The sequence below is a fragment of the Euprymna scolopes genome, chromosome 18 (assembly GCF_053919585.1).
Source record: "Euprymna scolopes isolate OS-2025 chromosome 18, ASM5391958v1, whole genome shotgun sequence".
Lineage (NCBI taxonomy): Eukaryota > Metazoa > Mollusca > Cephalopoda > Sepiida > Sepiolidae > Euprymna > Euprymna scolopes.
The window spans coordinates 112,605,032-112,627,125 of NC_136499.1; the positions used below are offsets into that span (position 1 = coordinate 112,605,032).

Below are 22,094 nucleotides of genomic sequence, written 5' to 3' on the forward strand. Positions count from 1 at the left end.
GTGTCAAGATTTTTTATGATAGCATGTACCTGAGCAGGGGTGATTTTTAGATCGTCTAGCGTGGCGTCTGTCCGCAAAGGAAAGTCAGGCAGGGGTGGTTGGAAGAGTCCAGTGTGGAGTTCTAGGCAAACCGGCTGGTAAGCATATTAGCTTTGTTGGTTGCTGAGCAAACAACCTCGTGATTGTTGGTTAGCGGGAGAATTGTTGATTGCCCATTATTTACTACACTGTTGTAGATTTTCCAGAAGTCACGATTTCCTAATTTTTGTGCTTCGATGCATTTTTTAGTGGTGTCAGTAAATTCTCTCTTGGCTGTCGCTATTTCTTTCTTAACGTTATTTCTAGCTTCTATGTACTTCTGTTTGTTTGAACTGGACATGTCGGTTAAATCTGTGGTATGCATACTGCCTTTGAGCAATGACAGTTGCGCAAGTCGAAGTAAACCATTGGGAGAGTGGGGCTTGCTATAAAATTTCCGCATGGGAACATGTGCTTCCATTGCTGTTTTGAACCATTCAGTGGTCTCATTTGTGCACTGTTCAGCAGGAAGAGAAAAAATATTTCCCCATGGGGCATCTCTGATAAGATCTCTGATGGCTTCCCAGTCAGCCTTTTTATAATATCTCGTTGTTTTGAGCGTCGGCTCTTCAGTTTTGGGTCTAGAATTTAGGGCGATTTCCACCATTATCACTGCATGGTCAGCGTTCCCGAGTGAGCTGTCAGCATTTGTTGTACAATCCTCGGGAAAAAAGTGATGCTTGTTGTTCTTGCTGGTCAGGGAAACGTAACCATTTGTGATAGGGAGTGAGATATAGCAAAACTATGTGTTGTGCTGCCCGCTGCATCAGTGTGAGTAGAGAATCCAAGCCAGTTTTGTGGCGAACATTAAAGTCACTAATGGACTTGTGCGCTAGTGTCGAGGGAGAATGCTGTGTCTATACTGTCAGAGGCTTTGTTTATTATGGTGTAGTCCTGGGTCGAGGGAGAGCGGTAGAGAAAATAAAAGTAGCTAATGTTGTGTTGTATGTTTAGTCTAAAGCACATAAAGGCTTGATCGTCCGTTTCTAGGTTTGTTTCTCTAGTCAGGGGGAGGGTGTTACGAATGTAGACTCCAAGTCCGTGCATATGTCTGTCAGAGTCCTTACGGCAGAGTGGGAGATAGCCAGGCATGTTAAAGTAGTTAGAGGGGATGGAGGAGTGTAGGATAGTCTCGCTTAGTGCTAAGATATCCGGGGTATTTGTTAGGAGAAATGCTTCAACATCAGCTAAATTAGTTCTAAACCCACGGATGTTAGTGAATGCAAGCCTCAAGGGAGGAGGCAAGTTGAATTTGTTTGTCCCTAGGCCTGGTTTAAGCTTATTTTTTTTTTATTGTAGTGTCATCATGTTTGTAAAGAGTTTCAGTTAGGTGAGGGGGAACTGAACAAGAGGTTATGCAGGATATCAGATATGCAACACAATCAGACAATTAGCTGACCTTTCTTCAACTAGGACTGTGGCCTCGGGAAAGCCCAGCGGGGATGAGTGCAGGGTCCCTTTCCATGCGTGACAGCATTTACAGTATCCCGGCTGACCAAATTTGGAGGAGGGGGGGGGAGTGATTTCTGGAACGGATATTGTGTTTGTTCTATTTTTATCTTACGAGTTCTGTTCCATCCTCCCAATGTTGTATCTTTGTGTCTGTCTTACAGGTATTTTAATGGAATGTGCTCTGATGAACTCGTTTCACTTGCGCCCCCTTGACTTACATATCCTCAACAAACTCGTTTAGCACCAAAATCACACCCCTTCACTGTTGAGGTCTCTATATGCCAGAAAGCTTTCTACTGTAATAGTTTTTTCCCTCGAACAGCTAGACTTTGGAATTTACTTCCTGCTACCTGCTTCCCTGGCTGTACTGATATGCAGAAGTTTAAATGTAATGTAAACCAATGTCTTGTTAATAGTAGCCTATTATGTCCAAGTTGTGATATGCCTTATTAGAGGTGAGCATGAGTAAAAAAAAAATGCTTGTTGTTTTAATTGGTTGTCCTGTAGCACCATCTGTAACTCTTGACAAGAGGAGATTTGATGTACAGGGTGGAACGATAAAGATGACATGATTCCATTTCCGTTTGATGAAAACCGGTTTTCTTTTTTTGTTGCAGGTCATCTACTAATTGGCCAGTTTTGTACAAATCCCAAGAGCGATAGGAACCTTCTATCATCTCTGAAAGTGACACAATGTTCCGCTGTACAACTCATGCTCTCTAACAATCCAAGTTATGACAACAGGACCATTGCCAGCACCTTCAAAATGTATCGCTGGATTGTCACGAATAACAGGGACGGTTATTGTTGTTGGTATGGTTTCACATCATGGCACCTCACATCTTCAAAGTCGGTGTGAAAGTTAGCACCAAAGTGTACCTGGAGGTACTGAAGAGTGTGGAAATCCTGGTGCAATTAGGTGGTCACTAGCAGACCCTGGGTGGGGCAACAGGACTTGGCGCCAGTCCACAAGTCCGAAGGGACCCACGCTTTGCTTCAGAAAGAGTGCTATAACTTTGTACCGTTCTCTCACTGGTTCCCTTCCTCCCCGGACCTGAACCTGCTGGATTACTTCGAGTGTGGTAATCCCCTGGAGCAATCAGATACCCGCTGGCAGATCCTGGGTGTGGCAGAAGAACTTGGCGCCGGTTCACAAGTGTAAAGTAACCCAGGCTTGACTTCAGAAGGAGTGCTACAATTTTATACCCTTCTCTCATTGGCCCCTCCCCTCCCTCGTTTGGTCATAGGTTGAGAACATCACCAACATGACCCCCCTCACAACACCAAAGCCAACCTGATTGCTGCCATCTGCCAAGTATTCACCGAGCTCGGGGCTTGTGAAAAAGGCATGGTCCTAGTTCTAGACCCATATCGAGGCGGTGATTGAGGCTGAAGGTGGCTACATTGAATAGATATCGGCTCTACTACCTAATCAATTTACCTGGATTGATTTTTTTTTTCAATAAAAATTTTCAAATAAAGCTATAATGTTATTTTCTTTATGGCAACAAATTTATCGTTCCATCCTGGAAATATCTTGTCAAATAATGTTTTTTTATATATATTTCAGACATCAAACCCGTAATGATTTATATCACCATGAATCTTGAATACTTGATCCGATCAACTAATTGCGACGTTGTAGAAACTGCAATGAAGAAAAGTCTCATAGAAACTATGGTAACACTTAATGCTCAAAATGGTAATGTTTTGTGTAGCATGAATGATTGCTCAGACATTAAGTGGAAATTTATATGCGATGAGAAACTGAATGCAGCCCAGGATTTTAAGGTTAATGCTGTCATTAATACAATGTGAGTATATATTTGTCTGAATGGGTAATACTGGGTCGTTTTAAAGAATCATTAATTCTCTGCAGAGAATTAATTGTCTGGGATTATGTGTGTGAGTATATATTTAGTTCATAAAACTTGTTAGTTGTCAACTATGTAACAATGTATATTGTTGTGTCTGTGCCATGGGAGGCATCTTTGGAAGGAATATTATTATCGTAGGCAGTGACGTGCAAAGAAGTTTTTCAGGGCAGGTGCTCCAGTGAAAAATAACGGCACAGGCCTATAATACATTCCTCTGCAAAGGGCACTTTTAAAACAGTAGTAAAAGGGGCAGGTGCTTGAGTATCCCTAGCACCCCTCCTCTACACCTCCCTGGTCCTAGGCGCAGATACACAAGCCTATGGGGCCATTCAAGTTATATCCCCTGCTCAAGCAGCAGTTGACCATTGTTTTTTCTTGTTTGATCCCACTGTGTTTAAAATCCTCAAATGCAGTAGTACTGTCTGAATAGGTAAAACCAGGTCGTTTTAAAGAATCATTAATTCTCTGCAGAGAATTAATCGTCTGGGATTATTGGGAACCTGACCACAGCCACTAAAAATATCAACTTCATTACAGCCACTACCTCCCTCTTTTTTATTAAGCTCTATAAAGTGGTCTAAAGGGTGTAATAATACACTCTATAATAAAGACCAATGTGCATTTGCATATACATTTATTTATTTATTCCGAAATTGTTTTTAAATTATAGAATGCGATATTTTATTTTTTAAAATTATTATTTGGAATCCTTTCAGACATAATTTGTGTATTCATTTTTTTTTTTTATGGACTGTTAACCTCGTCTTAATAGTTGTTGTTTCATCATGTTTCGGCTTAGTCATCTTCTGGCCTTCTTCAGGTGATTAACCGCAATGGAATATGAATGCTGAGTCTTGAAACTGTACCCCAGTAATAACTGCCTTTCATAATTGTTATCATCTTACCATGTTTTTGGTCAACTAATACTCTGACCTGCTTCAGTAGGATTGAAACCGTTATCTTCTAACAATGCTCACTTGGAACCGTAGAGACTCAATACTTCAATCCACTTCACTATGAGCCCCGTCATGGTTAATCACCTGAGGAAGGCCAGAGGATCAGTTAGCCGAAACGTGGCGAAATAACAACAATTATGAAGATGAGGATAATCACGTTTTGAGCTTGCTTTCCATATCTTCTTTTTTTTTAATAAATTTAAGATATTTGCTTTTCTAAGGACGCCTGTTTGTTCGAACAAAACTGGTCCAGCGATTTGTGTTCATTTGTTTACGCTATTATGGGTTTATGTTCATGTACGCATGCGCAACCGGAAGTCGTAAACTGGATGTTGGGTTGGGTAACGATTACAAGGTCATTTGAGTTTTATAATTATATAGTTAAGCGAGACATTGTGTGATATGGATATATGAGCAATAATTTCCAAAAATATTGTTTGCAAACGTCTTCTCTATGATGAGAAGAATTGCATTCTTCGAAACTCCATGGAATAACGATTTTTTTGTTTGTTTTATTTGTATTCCTTGTGAAATAATTAAAATTCTGTATACCTTTCTTACAGGTTTATAAAGTTTTCTTTGAAAATTTGAATGCATTTTCAACATCAAGATGTTATTATATATATATATATATATATATATATATATATATATATATATATATATATACACGAGCAAACAGTTAATAAAACATGTTAAAAAAACACTTTGAAATGAATTAAAAACATATTTAATCTGTAAAGGAAACACTAGATAAGGAAACATTTAATGTGGATAGTCCTTAATGCGCAAGTTTCAAAGAAACACTTTCCTTCTCATCAGAGGGTAGGAATTAGCAAAATGCAAAAAGAATGAATCCAAACTTTTGTTGAAACCAAACATTTAGGGGGAGAGGAAGTCGTGAGTTCTGTGTCTTGTAATCCTGGTGCCACCTTGTACCATGCCATAAATTTTGCACCTCTTTATACAAAAGGAACCCTATAAAGGTTGTTAACATCCGTATTGAAATTTCACCACAATCACCACAATCACCTCCCAATGTTATCACTTTGAAGTACAATTTAAATTTTGAGTTTCCTATTCCAGGAATTCTTCAGCTGAGAGCATCTTAAGAAAAGCCGCCTTGGACGATAAGAATTTTGACTACGTAAGTATTTTCCAGCTTTTTGTTGGAGGACAAAATTTATGTAGAGCCATGGTAATCTTGGGAAGATAAGTAAAGATTTACTTTCCCATTGCTTTGTTACGGAGAAGGTCCGGGCAATCACTAGAACACAATGAGACAATCCCGGGAATAAAGTGTTACAGAGAGGTGTCCGGGCAATCAAAAGAACACAATGAGACAATCCCGGGAATAAAGTGTTACAGAGAGGTGTCCGGGCAATCAAAAGAACACAATGAGAAAATCCCGGGAATAAAGTGATCTGTGTTCATGGTGCTGGGAATGCATCAATCGGCCAGGAAAGCTAACCGATATTAAAATGGGTTAGACAAAAACCAGCAAAAGTACAATAAACAAAGCTGGCGAAAATAAGGTAATCAGGTCAATTGTCATGGGGACTCTGACCCGGAGAGTTTGAAACAATAAACAAAGAGAGAAAGGTCATCAGGTCACCTTCTCCATTAACCTCCAACACGCTCCGGATTTTGATGTGTAAATAAACAAATGTGTACTGAAAACATAAAAAGTATCTCGTATTCATTTTTTTCGTTTATAGTTTTCGGCCATAGAGAAACTTGATGATCACAGCACATTTATGTGTAACAGTTTTTCATCTTGATTCAGGAGTGTATTTCCTCCATGAGTATAAATACGCCCCCAGATACGAACCTGGAAATTTCTATGGCTCAGCACAGTACATACAGCGCCTAGCCTTCCCAAATGGTCACTCATCTGGTACTGGTCAGACTCATCATTGCTTAACTTTGGTGATCTGGCAAAACCGGTGTGTCAACATGAGTGTACCGTATAGGTTACATATATTAAGTGAAACAAAAATGTAATTTGAGTATTCTTAAACACAGATTTAGATCTATGATCTCAGAATGGAAATTGTTAGAACTACATGAGTTCCAGACTGAGATTTTCTGTCTCGTCTGGCAATATTTCAAGCAAGGAAGATGTATCCAGGATGCCGATATCAGTGTGTGTGGTGGGGGATGCATAATGCGGTTGACTGCAGCAAGATGAACTCTCCATCCACCCATCTGTCTGTCTTTCTTACATAAGTAACCTTTCACTTTGATTTTTTTTTTCCTGTAACCGTTCTTCTCTTTATAAAAATATTAAACCTTGGCGTCCGAGTGATTGTATCCACAGACAAGCAAAATCTTTGGTTCCCAATGCCGATACAAGTTTATAATAATGTATATTCATATTAGTACATGAAAATACGTAAGACAGACAGATGGGTGGATTGATAGTCCTTCTTGATGCAATCAGTCATATTGTGCGTCCCCCACCCCACACACTGATGACGGCATCCTGGATACATCTTCTTTACTTGAAATATTGCCAGACAAGACAGAGAAAATCTTTGTCTGGAAGTCATGTACTTCTATCAACTTCCATTTCGGGATCACATCTGACTTTTTACTTCTTTCCTTCTGATCTAAACCTTAAGAATACTTGAATTATATATTTGTCAGGCATAAGGCTGTTGATTCAAGCTAATGCACCCAAGTCATATGGACATATTATTTTTCATTTTTGAAATCGCAACTTTATAATATATAAGAATTGATAGAAAATTGACTATAATAATATATACGAAATCTGCCTAAATGAAAGTATCATATTTAAGCATATTTTATGATCGGGCTATGCTGGGTATCCCTGCAAGCTTAGATAAATACTTTTGCAGTTTTAACAAAAGAGCTAAAATAATATCAGTGCCTCTTCATTTATTTTTGTTCAATGTGCAGAGTTGAAGCTTCCTCAAAAGGGTGCTTATCATAGCGCCACAACAATATATCATCAAAGAACTATAAAATTGTTGCCTTATACCAGACACTAAAAAGTTTGGGAAGTACAGATAAATTATTAACAATGTAATCTATTATTTTTCTGACGACTTTCATTTCAGGATCATCTCTGACTCTTTTCCTCTGAGGTCATAGATTTAAACTTGTCTTTAAGAATACTTGAATTATATATTTGTCAGGCATAAGGCTGTTGATTCAAGCTAATGCACCCAATGGACATTTTTTTTTTTTAATCACAACTTTATAATATATAAGAATCGATAGAAAAAATTAACTCCAATTATTTTTGTTAAATGTGCGGAGCTGAATCTCGCACCAAAGGGCACATATAATAGTGTCAAAACAATATATCATCAAAGAACCATAAAATTGTTGTCTTATGCCAGACACTAAAATGTTTGGGAAATACAGATAAATTATTAACAATGTAATCTATTATTTTTCTTTTAGTCGTCAATTGTTGGAGGAGGGCATTTACAGAGAAATCAATTTTATTTAAACACGATTCAGTCCTGCAACACAACAGGAGTAGCACTTGTACAAGGAAAATGTGGTAAGTGTTTATCATTTTATACGCTTTTTATGTAATATCTTCTATATAAAAGGTACTTTGTGTGTGTGTGTGTGTGTGTGTGTGTGTGTGTGTGAGAGAGAGAGAGAGTTCGGTTCTGATAGACTGTGGACTGTGGGTTGAGTTTTTTAAAATTTCACACAAATGTACTTTATGTATCTGGCAGTGTTCTTAGAAATTTTTTTATCAGAATGTCTCCCATAAGTATCAAGAATCAATATCTGAAAAAAACCCAATTAAAGTAGGAACCAAATTTGATACACTTATACAGTTTAACATCACAAGTGTATTTGAGAAGTTTTATCGCCGCACAAGCAAAAGGGACCAGCATATAAAATAAACAGTAAGCTCTTTGATAAGATACAGGCATATTAGAAATGAATGTTTCTGTTAGAGCCCAATTGCACCATGGTAATTAACTTTCATATTTTAAACTTTAACTCAAGCAATTATATAAAAATAACTTTATAAAATTAACAGTAGGTTCTCTACAGTGCAATCTAAAGTACAATGTATTGTGAACTAAGTCACTGCAGGAAGGACGTGTGAAGCTTCCTCCCGGTATAACACGACACATGTGTTAAACTAAATGTCTTAGAAACGGTCCCATGATAATGTGAAGATAGGTCAGTCATTAGGGTCTGAGTATAAAGAGGAGAATCATACCTGAGATGTTGGATGTAAGTGTGTGGCTTCTTCATTATCTCAAGATCACTCTGGAGGAATTCTGGCTGGGATCTTTTTCCTTCATCTTCAGGGTTGCCTCATTCGACTTAAGACATTTATGGCAGACACAAAAAAAAACGACACAATTGTAATATATATTATATAATCTTAACTATTTATTTTACAAAAATATATATTACAATACAATATACAAATTATAATTAATTTTTACAATCAAAACTAGACAATAGGCTCTTCAAAACTAACTAACCTATCCTAACTAGTACTGAGGGACGGGGTGCCCCCCTCCCTCATTTATGGAGAGACAGAAATATGCATGCGCACCTCATGATGGTCCGGACAGAAAGAAGTCAAAAGAAGAAATGGAATTATGGGATTGCATTTTTCTGTGTATTCCTTTGCCTACATCCATGCAGGGGGAGGGTGCGTAAGCAGCTATAAAAACCATGGAACTATGATATAGTGCCACAACAGAAGCAGGAGGAAACAATCAACCAATTTGATTGAAAAATGGATGATTTCATGAATTTCGATGACAATAAAAGTATTGGAAGTGTGGAACATTCGCTGATCCTCATTTAATCCCAGGCGACATATATATATATATATATATATATGTATATATATATATAACAAAATCTATATATATATATATATATATATATATATATATATAGATTTTGTTATTGTTGTTTGTTTTTTTTTTTCAAGCGATACATACGGTTAATATTGGCTCAACCTCGGAGCTCATTATTTTTTTTTTTTAATTTATTTACTTTTTTTATTTACTTAGAAAGTCGCCCTTTTTAATTTGGACGTATATAACATTTTTATTTATTTATTATTTTTAAAACAGTAATCTACGTACACGCGTGTTTCGAGGTCATTACCTCTCATCAGCGTAGTTCAACTGTTTCTAGGGATCGAACCTCAGACCATGTTTACCACAGTCCGGTGCCTTAACCATTAGGCCATAATCCCTAGATATATATATACATGATGATTGGGACGTCTTGTCAGACAAATGCCACTCCCTCAGTCACTGAAAATCCTTGTGCCCGAAGATGACTTTTCAGTCCTGCCAGGGCTGAACATCCGCAGAATATATTACATATGAAAGAGTCTCCTGTGGAATGTCAAAATCAATATATTACATATGAAAGAGTCTCCTGTGGAATGTCAACATCAATATATTACATATGAAAGAGTCTCCTGGGGAATGTCAACATCAATATATTACATATGAAAGAGTCTCCTGTGGAATGTCAACATCAATGTATTACATATGAAAGAGTCTCCTGTGGAATGTCAACATCAATATATTACATATGAAAGAGTCTCCTGTGGAATGTCTACATCAATATATTACATATGAAAGAGTCTCCTGTGGAATGTCAACATCAATATATTACATATGAAAGAGTCTCGTGTGGAATGTCAACATCAATATATTACATATGAAAGAGTCTCCTGTGGAATGTCAACATCAATGTATTACATATGAAAGAGTCTCCTGTGGAATGTCAACATCAATATATTACATATGAAAGAGTCTCCTGTGGAATGTCAACATCAATGTATTACATATGAAAGAGTCTCGTGTGGAATGTCAACATCAATATATTACATATGTAAGAGTCTCCTGGGGAATGTCAACATCAATATATTAATTATGAAAGAGTCTCCTGTGGAATGTAAACATCAATATATTACATATGAAAGAGTCTCGTGTGGAATGTCAACATCAATATATTACATATGAAAGAGTCTCGTGTGGAATGTCAACATCAATATATTACATATGAAAGAGTCTCCTGGGGAATGTCAACATCAATATATTAATTATGAAAGAGTCTCCTGTGGAATGTCAACATCAATATATTACATATGAAAGAGTCTCGTGTGGAATGTCAACATCAATATATTACATATGAAAGAGTCTCGTGTGGAATGTCAACATCAATATATTACATATGAAAGAGTCTCGTGTGGAATGTCAACATCAATGTATTACATATGAAAGAGTCTCCTGTGGAATGTCAACATCAATATATTACATATGAAAGAGTCTCGTGTGGAATGTCAACATCAATATATTACATATGAAAGAGTCTCCTGTGGAATGTCAACATCAATATATTACATATGAAAGAGTCTCGTGTGGAATGTCAACATCAATATATTACATATGAAAGAGTCTCCTGTGGAATGTCAACATCAATATATTACATATGAAAGAGTCTCGTGTGGAATGTCAACATCAATATATTACATATGAAAGAGTCTCCTGTGGAATGTCAACATCAATATATTACATATGAAAGAGTCTCCTGTGGAATGTCAACATCAATATATTACATATGAAAGAGTCTCGTGTGGAATGTCAACATCAATATATTACATATGAAAGAGTCTCCTGTGGAATGTCAACATCAATATATTACATATGAAAGAGTCTCGTGTGGAATGTCAACATCAATGTATTACATATGAAAGAGTCTCCTGTGGAATGTCAACATCAATATATTACATATGAAAGAGTCTCGTGTGGAATGTCAACATCAATATATTACATATGAAAGAGTCTCCTGTGGAATGTCAACATCAATATATTACATATGAAAGAGTCTCCTGTGGAATGTCAACATCAATATATTACATATGAAAGAGTCTCCTGTGGAATGTCAACATCAATGTATTACATATGAAAGAGTCTCCTGTGGAATGTCAACATCAATATATTACATATGAAAGAGTCTCCTGTGGAATGTCAACATCAATATATTACATATGAAAGAGTCTCGTGTGGAATGTCAACATCAATATATTACATATGAAAGAGTCTCCTGTGGAATGTCAACATCAATATATTACATATGAAAGAGTCTCCTGTGGAATGTCAACATCAATATATTACATATGAAAGAGTCTCCTGTGGAATGTCAACATCAATATATTACATATGAAAGAGTCTCCTGTGGAATGTCAACATCAATATATTACATATGAAAGAGTCTCCTGTGGAATGTCAACATCAATATATTACATATGAAAGAGTCTCGTGTGGAATGTCAACATCAATATATTACATATGAAAGAGTCTCCTGTGGAATGTCAACATCAATATATTACATATGAAAGAGTCTCGTGTGGAATGTCAACATCAATGTATTACATATGAAAGAGTCTCCTGTGGAATGTCAACATCAATATATTACATATGAAAGAGTCTCCTGTGGAATGTCAACATCAATATATTACATATGAAAGAGTCTCCTGTGGAATGTCAACATCAATATATTACATATGAAAGAGTCTCCTGTGGAATGTCAACATCAATATATTACATATGAAAGAGTCTCCTGTGGAATGTCAACATCAATATATTACATATGAAAGAGTCTCGTGTGGAATGTCAACATCAATATATTACATATGAAAGAGTCTCCTGTGGAATGTCAACATCAATATATTACATATGAAAGAGTCTCCTGTGGAATGTCAACATCAATATATTACATATGAAAGAGTCTCCTGTGGAATGTCAACATCAATATATTACATATGAAAGAGTCTCCTGTGGAATGTCAACATCAATATATTACATATGAAAGAGTCTCCTGTGGAATGTCAACATCAATATATTACATATGAAAGAGTCTCCTGTGGAATGTCAACATCAATATATTACATATGAAAGAGTCTCCTGTGGAATGTCAACATCAATATATTACATATGAAAGAGTCTCCTGTGGAATGTCAACATCAATGTATTACATATGAAAGAGTCTCCTGTGGAATGTCAACATCAATATATTACATATGAAAGAGTCTCCTGTGGAATGTCAACATTAATGTATTACATATGAAAGAGTCTCCTGTGGAATGTCAACATCAATATATTACATATGAAAGAGTCTCGTGTGGAATGTCAACATCAATATATTACATATGAAAGAGTCTCCTGTGGAATGTCAACATCAATATATTACATATGAAAGAGTCTCCTGTGGAATGTCAACATCAATATATTACATATGAAAGAGTCTCCTGTGGAATGTCAACATCAATATATTACATATGAAAGAGTCTCCTGTGGAATGTCAACATCAATATATTAAATATGAAAGAGTCTCGTGTGGAATGTCAACATCAATATATTACATATGAAAGAGTCTCCTGTGGAATGTCAACATCAATATATTACATATGAAAGAGTCTCCTGTGGAATGTCAACATCAATATATTACATATGAAAGAGTCTCCTGTGGAATGTCAACATCAATATATTACATATGAAAGAGTCTCCTGTGGAATGTCAACATCAATATATTAAATATGAAAGAGTCTCGTGTGGAATGTCAACATCAATATATTACATATGAAAGAGTCTCCTGTGGAATGTCAACATCAATATATTACATATGAAAGAGTCTCCTGTGGAATGTTAACATCAATATATTACATATGAAAGAGTCTCCTGTGGAATGTCAACATCAATATATTACATATGAAAGAGTCTCGTGTGGAATGTCAACATCAATATATTACATATGAAAGAGTCTCCTGTGGAATGTCAACATCAATATATTACATATGAAAGAGTCTCCTGTGGAATGTCAACATCAATATATTACATATGAAAGAGTCTCCTGTGGAATGTCAACATCAATGTATTACATATGAAAGAGTCTCCTGTGGAATGTCAACATCAATATATTACATATGAAAGAGTCTCCTGTGGAATGTCTACATCAATATATTACATATGAAAGAGTCTCCTGTGGAAGGTCAACATCAATATATTACATATGAAAGAGTCTCCTGTGGAATGTCAACATCAATATATTACATATGAAAGAGTCTCCTGTGGAATGTCAACATCAATATATTACATATGAAAGAGTCTCCTGTAGAATGTCAACATCAATATATTACATATGAAAGAGTCTCCTGTAGAATGTCAACATCAATATATTACATATGAAAGAGTCTCGTGTGGAATGTCAACATCAATATATTACATATGAAAGAGTCTCCTGTGGAATGTCAACATCAATATATTACATATGAAAGAGTCTCCTGTGGAATGTCAACATCAATATATTACATATGAAAGAGTCTCCTGTAGAATGTCAACATCAATATATTACATATGAAAGAGTCTCCTGTAGAATGTCAACATCAATATATTACATATGAAAGAGTCTCCTGTGGAATGTCAACATCAATATATTACATATGAAAGAGTCTCCTGTGGAATGTCAACATCAATATATTACATATGAAAGAGTCTCGTGTGGAATGTCAACATCAATATATTACATATGAAAGAGTCTCGTGTGGAATGTCAACATCAATATATTACATATGAAAGAGTCTCCTGTGGAATGTCAACATCAATATATTACATATGAAAGAGTCTCCTGTGGAATGTCAACATCAATATATTACATATGAAAGAGTCTCCTGTAGAATGTCAACATCAATATATTACATATGAAAGAGTCTCCTGTTGAATGTCAACATCAATATATTACATATGAAAGAGTCTCCTGTGGAATGTCAACATTAATATATTACATATGAAAGAGTCTCCTGTGGAATGTCAACATCAATGTATTACATATGAAAGAGTCTCCTGTGGAATGTCAACATCAACATATTACATATGAAAGAGTCTCCTGTGGAATGTCAACATCAATATATTACATATGAAAGAGTCTCCTGTGGAATGTCAACATCAATATATTACATATGAAAGAGTCTCCTGTGGAATGTCAACATCAATATATTACATATGAAAGAGTCTCCTGTGGAATGTCAACATCAATATATTACATATGAAAGAGTCTCCTGTGGAATGTCAACATCAATATATTACATATGAAAGAGTCTCCTGTGGAATGTCAACATCAATATATTACATATGAAAGAGTCTCCTGTGGAATGTTAACATCAATATATTACATATGAAAGAGTCTCCTGTGGAATGGCAACATCAATATATTACATATGAAAGAGTCTCGTGTGGAATGTCAACATCAATATATTACATATGAAAGAGTCTCCTGTGGAATGTCAACATCAATATATTACATATGAAAGAGTCTCCTGTGGAATGTTAACATCAATATATTACATATGAAAGAGTCTCCTGTGGAATGTCAACATCAATATATTACATATGAAAGAGTCTCGTGTGGAATGTCAACATCAATATATTACATATGAAAGAGTCTCCTGTGGAATGTCAACATCAATATATTACATATGAAAGAGTCTCCTGTGGAATGTCAACATCAATATATTACATATGAAAGAGTCTCCTGTGGAATGTCAACATCAATATATTACATATGAAAGAGTCTCCTGTGGAATGTCAACATCAATATATTACATATGAAAGAGTCTCCTGTGGAATGTCTACATCAATATATTACATATGAAAGAGTCTCCTGTGGAAGGTCAACATCAATATATTACATATGAAAGAGTCTCCTGTGGAATGTCAACATCAATATATTACATATGAAAGAGTCTCGTGTGGAATGTCAACATCAATATATTACATATGAAAGAGTCTCGTGTGGAATGTCAACATCAATATATTACATATGAAAGAGTCTCGTGTGGAATGTCAACATCAATATATTACATATGAAAGAGTCTCGTGTGGAATGTCAACATCAATATATTACATATGAAAGAGTCTCCTGTGGAATGTCAACATCAATATATTACATATGAAAGAGTCTCCTGTGGAATGTCAACATCAATATATTACATATGAAAGAGTCTCCTGTAGAATGTCAACATCAATATATTACATATGAAAGAGTCTCCTGTAGAATGTCAACATCAATATATTACATATGAAAGAGTCTCCTGTGGAATGTCAACATCAATATATTACATATGAAAGAGTCTCCTGTGGAATGTCAACATCAATATATTACATATGAAAGAGTCTCGTGTGGAATGTCAACATCAATATATTACATATGAAAGAGTCTCGTGTGGAATGTCAACATCAATATATTACATATGAAAGAGTCTCCTGAGGAATGTCAACATCAATATATTACATATGAAAGAGTCTCCTGAGGAATGTCAACATCAATATATTACATATGAAAGAGTCTCCTGTGGAATGTCAACATCAATATATTACATATGAAAGAGTCTCCTGTGGAATGTCAACATCAATATATTACATATGAAAGAGTCTCCTGTAGAATGTCAACATCAATATATTACATATGAAAGAGTCTCCTGTTGAATGTCAACATCAATATATTACATATGAAAGAGTCTCCTGTGGAATGTCAACATTAATATATTACATATGAAAGAGTCTCCTGTGGAATGTCAACATCAATGTATTACATATGAAAGAGTCTCCTGTGGAATGTCAACATCAACATATTACATATGAAAGAGTCTCCTGTGGAATGTCAACATCAATATATTACATATGAAAGAGTCTCCTGTGGAATGTCAACATCAATATATTACATATGAAAGAGTCTCCTGTGGAATGTCAACATCAATATATTACATATGAAAGAGTCTCCTGTGGAATGTCAACATCAATATATTACATATGAAAGAGTCTCCTGTGGAATGTCAACATCAATATATTACATATGAAAGAGTCTCCTGTGGAATGTCAACATCAATATATTACATATGAAAGAGTCTCCTGTGGAATGTCAACATTAATATATTACATATGAAAGAGTCTCCTGTGGAATGTCAACATTAATATATTACATATGAAAGAGTCTCCTGTGGAATGTCAACATCAATATATTACATATGAAAGAGTCTCCTGTGGAATGTCAACATTAATATATTACATATGAAAGAGTCTCCTGTGGAATGTCAACATCAATGTATTACATATGAAAGAGTCTCCTGTGGAATGTCAACATCAACATATTACATATGAAAGAGTCTCCTGTGGAATGTCAACATCAACATATTACATATGAAAGAGTCTCCTGTGGAATGTCAACATCAATATATTACATATGAAAGAGTCTCCTGTGGAATGTCAACATCAATATATTACATATGAAAGAGTCTCCTGTAGAATGTCAACATCAATATATTACATATGAAAGAGTCTCCTGTGGAATGTCAACATCAATATATTACATATGAAAGAGTCTCCTGTGGAATGTCAACATCAATATATTACATATGAAAGAGTCTCCTGTGGAATGTCAACATCAATATATTACATATGAAAGAGTCTCCTGTGGAATGTCAACATCAATATATTACATATGAAAGAGTCTCCTGTGGAATGTCAACATCAATATATTACATATGAAAGAGTCTCCTGTAGAATGTCAACATCAATATATTACATATGAAAGAGTCTCGTGTGGAATGTCAACATCAATATATTACATATGAAAGAGTCTCCTGTGGAATGTCAACATCAATATATTACATATGAAAGAGTCTCGTGTGGAATGTCAACATCAATATATTACATATGAAAGAGTCTCGTGTGGAATGTCAACATCAATATATTACATATGAAAGAGTCTCCTGTGGAATGTCAACATCAATATATTACATATGAAAGAGTCTCCTGTGGAATGTCAACATCAATATATTACATATGAAAGAGTCTCCTGTAGAATGTCAACATCAATATATTACATATGAAAGAGTCTCCTGTGGAATGTCAACATCAATATATTACATATGAAAGAGTCTCCTGTGGAATGTCAACATTAATATATTACATATGAAATAGTCTCCTGTGGAATGTCAACATGAATGTATTACATATGAAAGAGTCTCCTGTGGAATGTCAACATCAACATATTACATATGAAAGAGTCTCCTGTGGAATGTCAACATCAATATATTACATATGAAAGAGTCTCCTGTGGAATGTCAACATCAATATATTACATATGAAAGAGTCTCCTGTGGAATGTCAACATCAATATATTACATATGAAAGAGTCTCCTGTGGAATGTCAACATCAATATATTACATATGAAAGAGTCTCCTGTAGAATGTCAACATCAATATATTACATATGAAAGAGTCTCGTGTGGAATGTCAACATCAATATATTACATATGAAAGAGTCTCGTGTGGAATGTCAACATCAATATATTACATATGAAAGAGTCTCCTGTGGAATGTCAACATTAATATATTACATATGAAAGAGTCTCCTGTGGAATGTCAACATCAATATATTACATATGAAAGAGTCTCCTGAGGAATGTCAACATCAATATATTACATATGAAAGAGTCTCCTGTGGAATGTCAACATCAATATATTACATATGAAAGAGTCTCCTGTGGAATGTCAACATCAATGTATTACATATGAAAGAGTCTCCTGTGGAATGTCAACATCAATATATTACATATGAAAGAGTCTCCTGTGGAATGTCAACATCAATATATTACATATGAAAGAGTCTCCTGTGGAATGTCAACATTAATATATTACATATGAAAGAGTCTCGTGTGGAATGTCAACATCAATATATTACATATGAAAGAGTCTCCTGTGGAATGTCAACATCAATATATTACATATGAAAGAGTCTCCTGTGGAATGTCAACATCAATATATTACATATGAAAGAGTCTCCTGTGGAATGTCAACATCAATGTATTACATATGAAAGAGTCTCCTGTGGAATGTCAACATCAATATATTACATATGAAAGAGTCTCCTGTGGAATGTCAACATCAATGTATTACATATGAAAGAGTCTCCTGTGGAATGTCAACATCAATATATTACATATGAAAGAGTCTCCTGTGGAATGTCAACATCAATATATTACATATGAAAGAGTCTCCTGTGGAATGTCAACATCAATATATTACATATGAAAGAGTCTCCTGTGGAATGTCAACATCAATGTATTACATATGAAAGAGTCTCCTGTGGAATGTCAACATCAATATATTACATATGAAAGAGTCTCCTGTGGAATGTCAACATCAATGTATTACATATGAAAGAGTCTCCTGTGGAATGTCAACATCAATATATTACATATGAAAGAGTCTCCTGTGGAATGTCAACATCAATATATTACATATGAAAGAGTCTCCTGTGGAATGTCAACATCAATATATTACATATGAAAGAGTCTCCTGTGGAATGTCAACATCAATATATTACATATGGAAGAGTCTCCTGTGGAATGTCAACATCAATATATTACATATGAAAGAGTCTCGTGTGGAATGTCAACATCAATATATTACATATGAAAGAGTCTCCTGTGGAATGTCAACAGGTCCCGGTCGCCATCGATTAATACTAAAATAGAAAAAAAAAATGTGTAAATGACAAAGAGGCGAGAAAAACATAGATAGATGGAGGAGAAAGGCTCAATGTTCTGTATATCTATAAAAGTGATAATATATGTGTTAGTGAGCACACTTCTCAACCTATAAACTCAACGAATATTTGATCTAAAAACTTGAAAGTTGATATCTAGGGTATACAGATGAGGGGAAAACTTTATAATCTGTTTCCATCCGGAAGAAAGGGTGGCTAAGAGGTCAAAATTGAAAAATTGATATCGAATTTTTGTCTGTTTGTCAACTGTTTCACGAGCTTTGAAAATACTTTTTAAAGATCTTGTCAAGCTGGTCTAATGGTTATCGTTCTTGACTTACTGTCTTTAGGTTTTGGTTTCGATCTCACCTCGAGTATTTTTCTTTTTTACTTACAAGAAGTGAACTGTTTTAGAAAAAAACATAATACTCGCATGCACCTGTCTCAGTTTCTTTCCGGGTTTTTTTCCTTACTTCATTTTTTAAAAGGAATTTAACATTATGTTTAATCCCAGGCAACGCCGGATACATCTTCTAGTATTATTATAGAAATGAGAATATTACATACGTTTTATTTTTCAGTTGAATGCACAGCTGGGACGTTTCTGAATGCCAGTACGCAGCAATGTGACTCGTGTCCAGTCGGAACATACCAAGAAAATGTGGCTCAAACCAGATGTGTTTTATGTCCAGCTAACACAACCACCTTGGGCACTGGTCATATGAATATCAGTGACTGTAAAAGTAAGTGTGTATAAATATCTTGTTTAAATTATTTTTTTTTTGTTGGACTTTTATGATTCTAGATATTTATAAACGAGAGCCTACTATAGGGGTAAAATTGCCCCCAAAATCGTTCATTTATTTATTCGCACTTTTCTCACTAACTATGCCTTTGATTTTTTTTTAAATTTTGCACAAACATTAATCATGGTAAAAGTAAATTTTTCATTCATGGAGGGGCATCCCGCATGTTTGGCTTGTTCCTTTGTTAATTAGTCCGTACGTTTCTGCCGTTGCTTTCTTTTTTAATTTTTCCCTCTATTATAAAACGTGTTGTCATGAACAAATATGTTAATTTTAGACATAATTTTATTGGAATATTTATGTTAAAATATTTTTGATTAGTAATGAAGTAATGAATGATTTTGACGATCTTATTTATAACTATGGTTAGGACAATCAACTAATGAAAAGCTTCAAACTTTATTATAAAAATATCGAATTTTTTATTCAATTCAGTTCACTGTCAACCTCCGTCTTGAAACTACTGAATCGTGACTGTATCGATTCTTCGCCGCCATCTTTGTTGTTAAGAATTACTCAACACACTAGATCATGACTGCATTGATTCTTCGCCGATTTAATTTACTACCGCCATCTTTGTTCAACATAATGTCTCAACACTTAATACTAAGCATATAAATGGACATTAACCGTCCCTTTATATCCACTGTGCTTTCACAATATCTTTTTATTTTATTTTTATTTTTTTGTGCAATTCACTGAATTATTTCTGGAAATAAAATTTTATTTTGAAAAAAAGAAAAAACTACACAAAATTTATCTTAGTCATACAAAATACGTCCGCGTCCTAAATAATTTGCAATTATATCTTTCGGTCGCCCACACTGAGAATCGAACCTTCGAAAAATACAATTGCGAATTATTTAGGACCTCTATCCAGTGATGCCTGACAGAACAAGAACATGCTACCCTGGTGAAGTGAGTAAAACGTTCCATTTGAAATTTCGTCCAGATTCCCGAGTTTGGCAGAAACATTCCCGAGTTCGACAAGATACAACTAAAGAAGGCCAGAAGTTACATCAAACGAAACGGTGTGAAAATGACACTCAAAATAATATGAAAGGATGTCTGTATTACATGTTTTGCGAGACAATTTTATTGGGATATTTATGTTAAAATGTTTTGGATTAATAATGAAGGTATGAGCCCAATGATTTCGACGATCTTATTTATAACTACGGTTAGGACAATCAACCAATGAGAAGCCTCCAACCTCATTATAAAAATATTGAATTTTGGATTCAAGTTAGTCTGCTGTCAACCTCTGTCTTGAAATGACGTAATTGTGACTATATTGATTCTTCGCCGCCATCTTTGTTGTTAAGAATTACTCAACACTCGAGATCGTGACTGCATTGATTCTTTGTCGATTTGATTTACTACCGCCATCTTTGTCCAACATAATGTCTCAACACTTAACAATTTATAAACGATCTCTATAATAAAATTGTGTTTTGAATGGGTATAGTTGCCAATGAGTTGTTTACGAAGAAATCGAAATGCATTCTGATGTATTTTATTTTTTTAAATCTATATATTAAAATGATAATGTTCTTTTATTAATTTGTCTGTACGTTACGCTTTGAGAAAGGCCAAATATAATTTTTGAAGCCCAAACTGCTTCAATAATAGCCAAACCGCAAAATTTGGCAACCTTGGACAAGAATATGAAAGTGACCTCCCCTTTGATATTGAAGTTTGGATTCAAGTCAGTTTGCTGTCAACATCTGTCTTGAAATGACGTAATTGTGACTATATTGATTCTTCACCGCCATCTTTGTTGTTAAGAATTACTCAACACTCGAGATCGTGACTGCATTGATTCTTTGTCGATTTGATTTACTGCCGCATCTTTGTTCAACATAATGTCTCAACACTTAAGAAATCGAAATGTATTCTGATGTATTTTATTTTTTATATTCTTTTAAACATGCTATTGAAAAAAATTTTTTTTTTCTCATTCTAAACGAAACTAAAATCTATATATTATAATGATAATGTTTGGCTTGTTCCTTTGTTAAATTGTCCGTACATTACGCTTTGAGAAAGGCCAAATATAATTTTTGAAGCCTAATCTGCTTCAATAATAGCCAAACCGCAAAATTTGGCTTTACAAAGGCCAATTTGGCAACCTTGGACAAGAATATGAAAGTGACCTCCCCTTTGATATAGCCTCGTTTTCAAATATCATTATGATAATATCTGATCATTGTTGTAATAGAGTAAGAAAGAAACTCGTAATTTTGACGTGCAGCAACTTTTTCACAAAAGAAAGAAGTCAGCGAAACATTACATAAAAGGGACCATTTGAAAGAAACAGGGCAAAAAAAGATCAT

At 34.8% G+C, this 22,094-nt stretch overlaps 1 protein-coding gene across 3 annotated transcripts in view; it reads left to right on the forward strand.

Moving 5' to 3' along the window:
• LOC145297770 (uncharacterized) overlaps positions 1-22,094 on the forward strand; it is a 576,130-nt gene that overhangs the window by 438,318 nt on the left and 115,718 nt on the right. For all 3 annotated transcript variants that reach the window (XM_080144014.1, XM_080144016.1, XM_080144015.1), the window contains exons 51-54: positions 3,101-3,344; positions 5,450-5,510; positions 7,799-7,901; positions 19,534-19,695. In XM_080144014.1, coding sequence (XP_080000140.1) covers positions 3,101-3,344; positions 5,450-5,510; positions 7,799-7,901; positions 19,534-19,695 — 570 coding nt within the window. The remainder of the gene's footprint in view (positions 1-3,100; positions 3,345-5,449; positions 5,511-7,798; positions 7,902-19,533; positions 19,696-22,094) is intronic.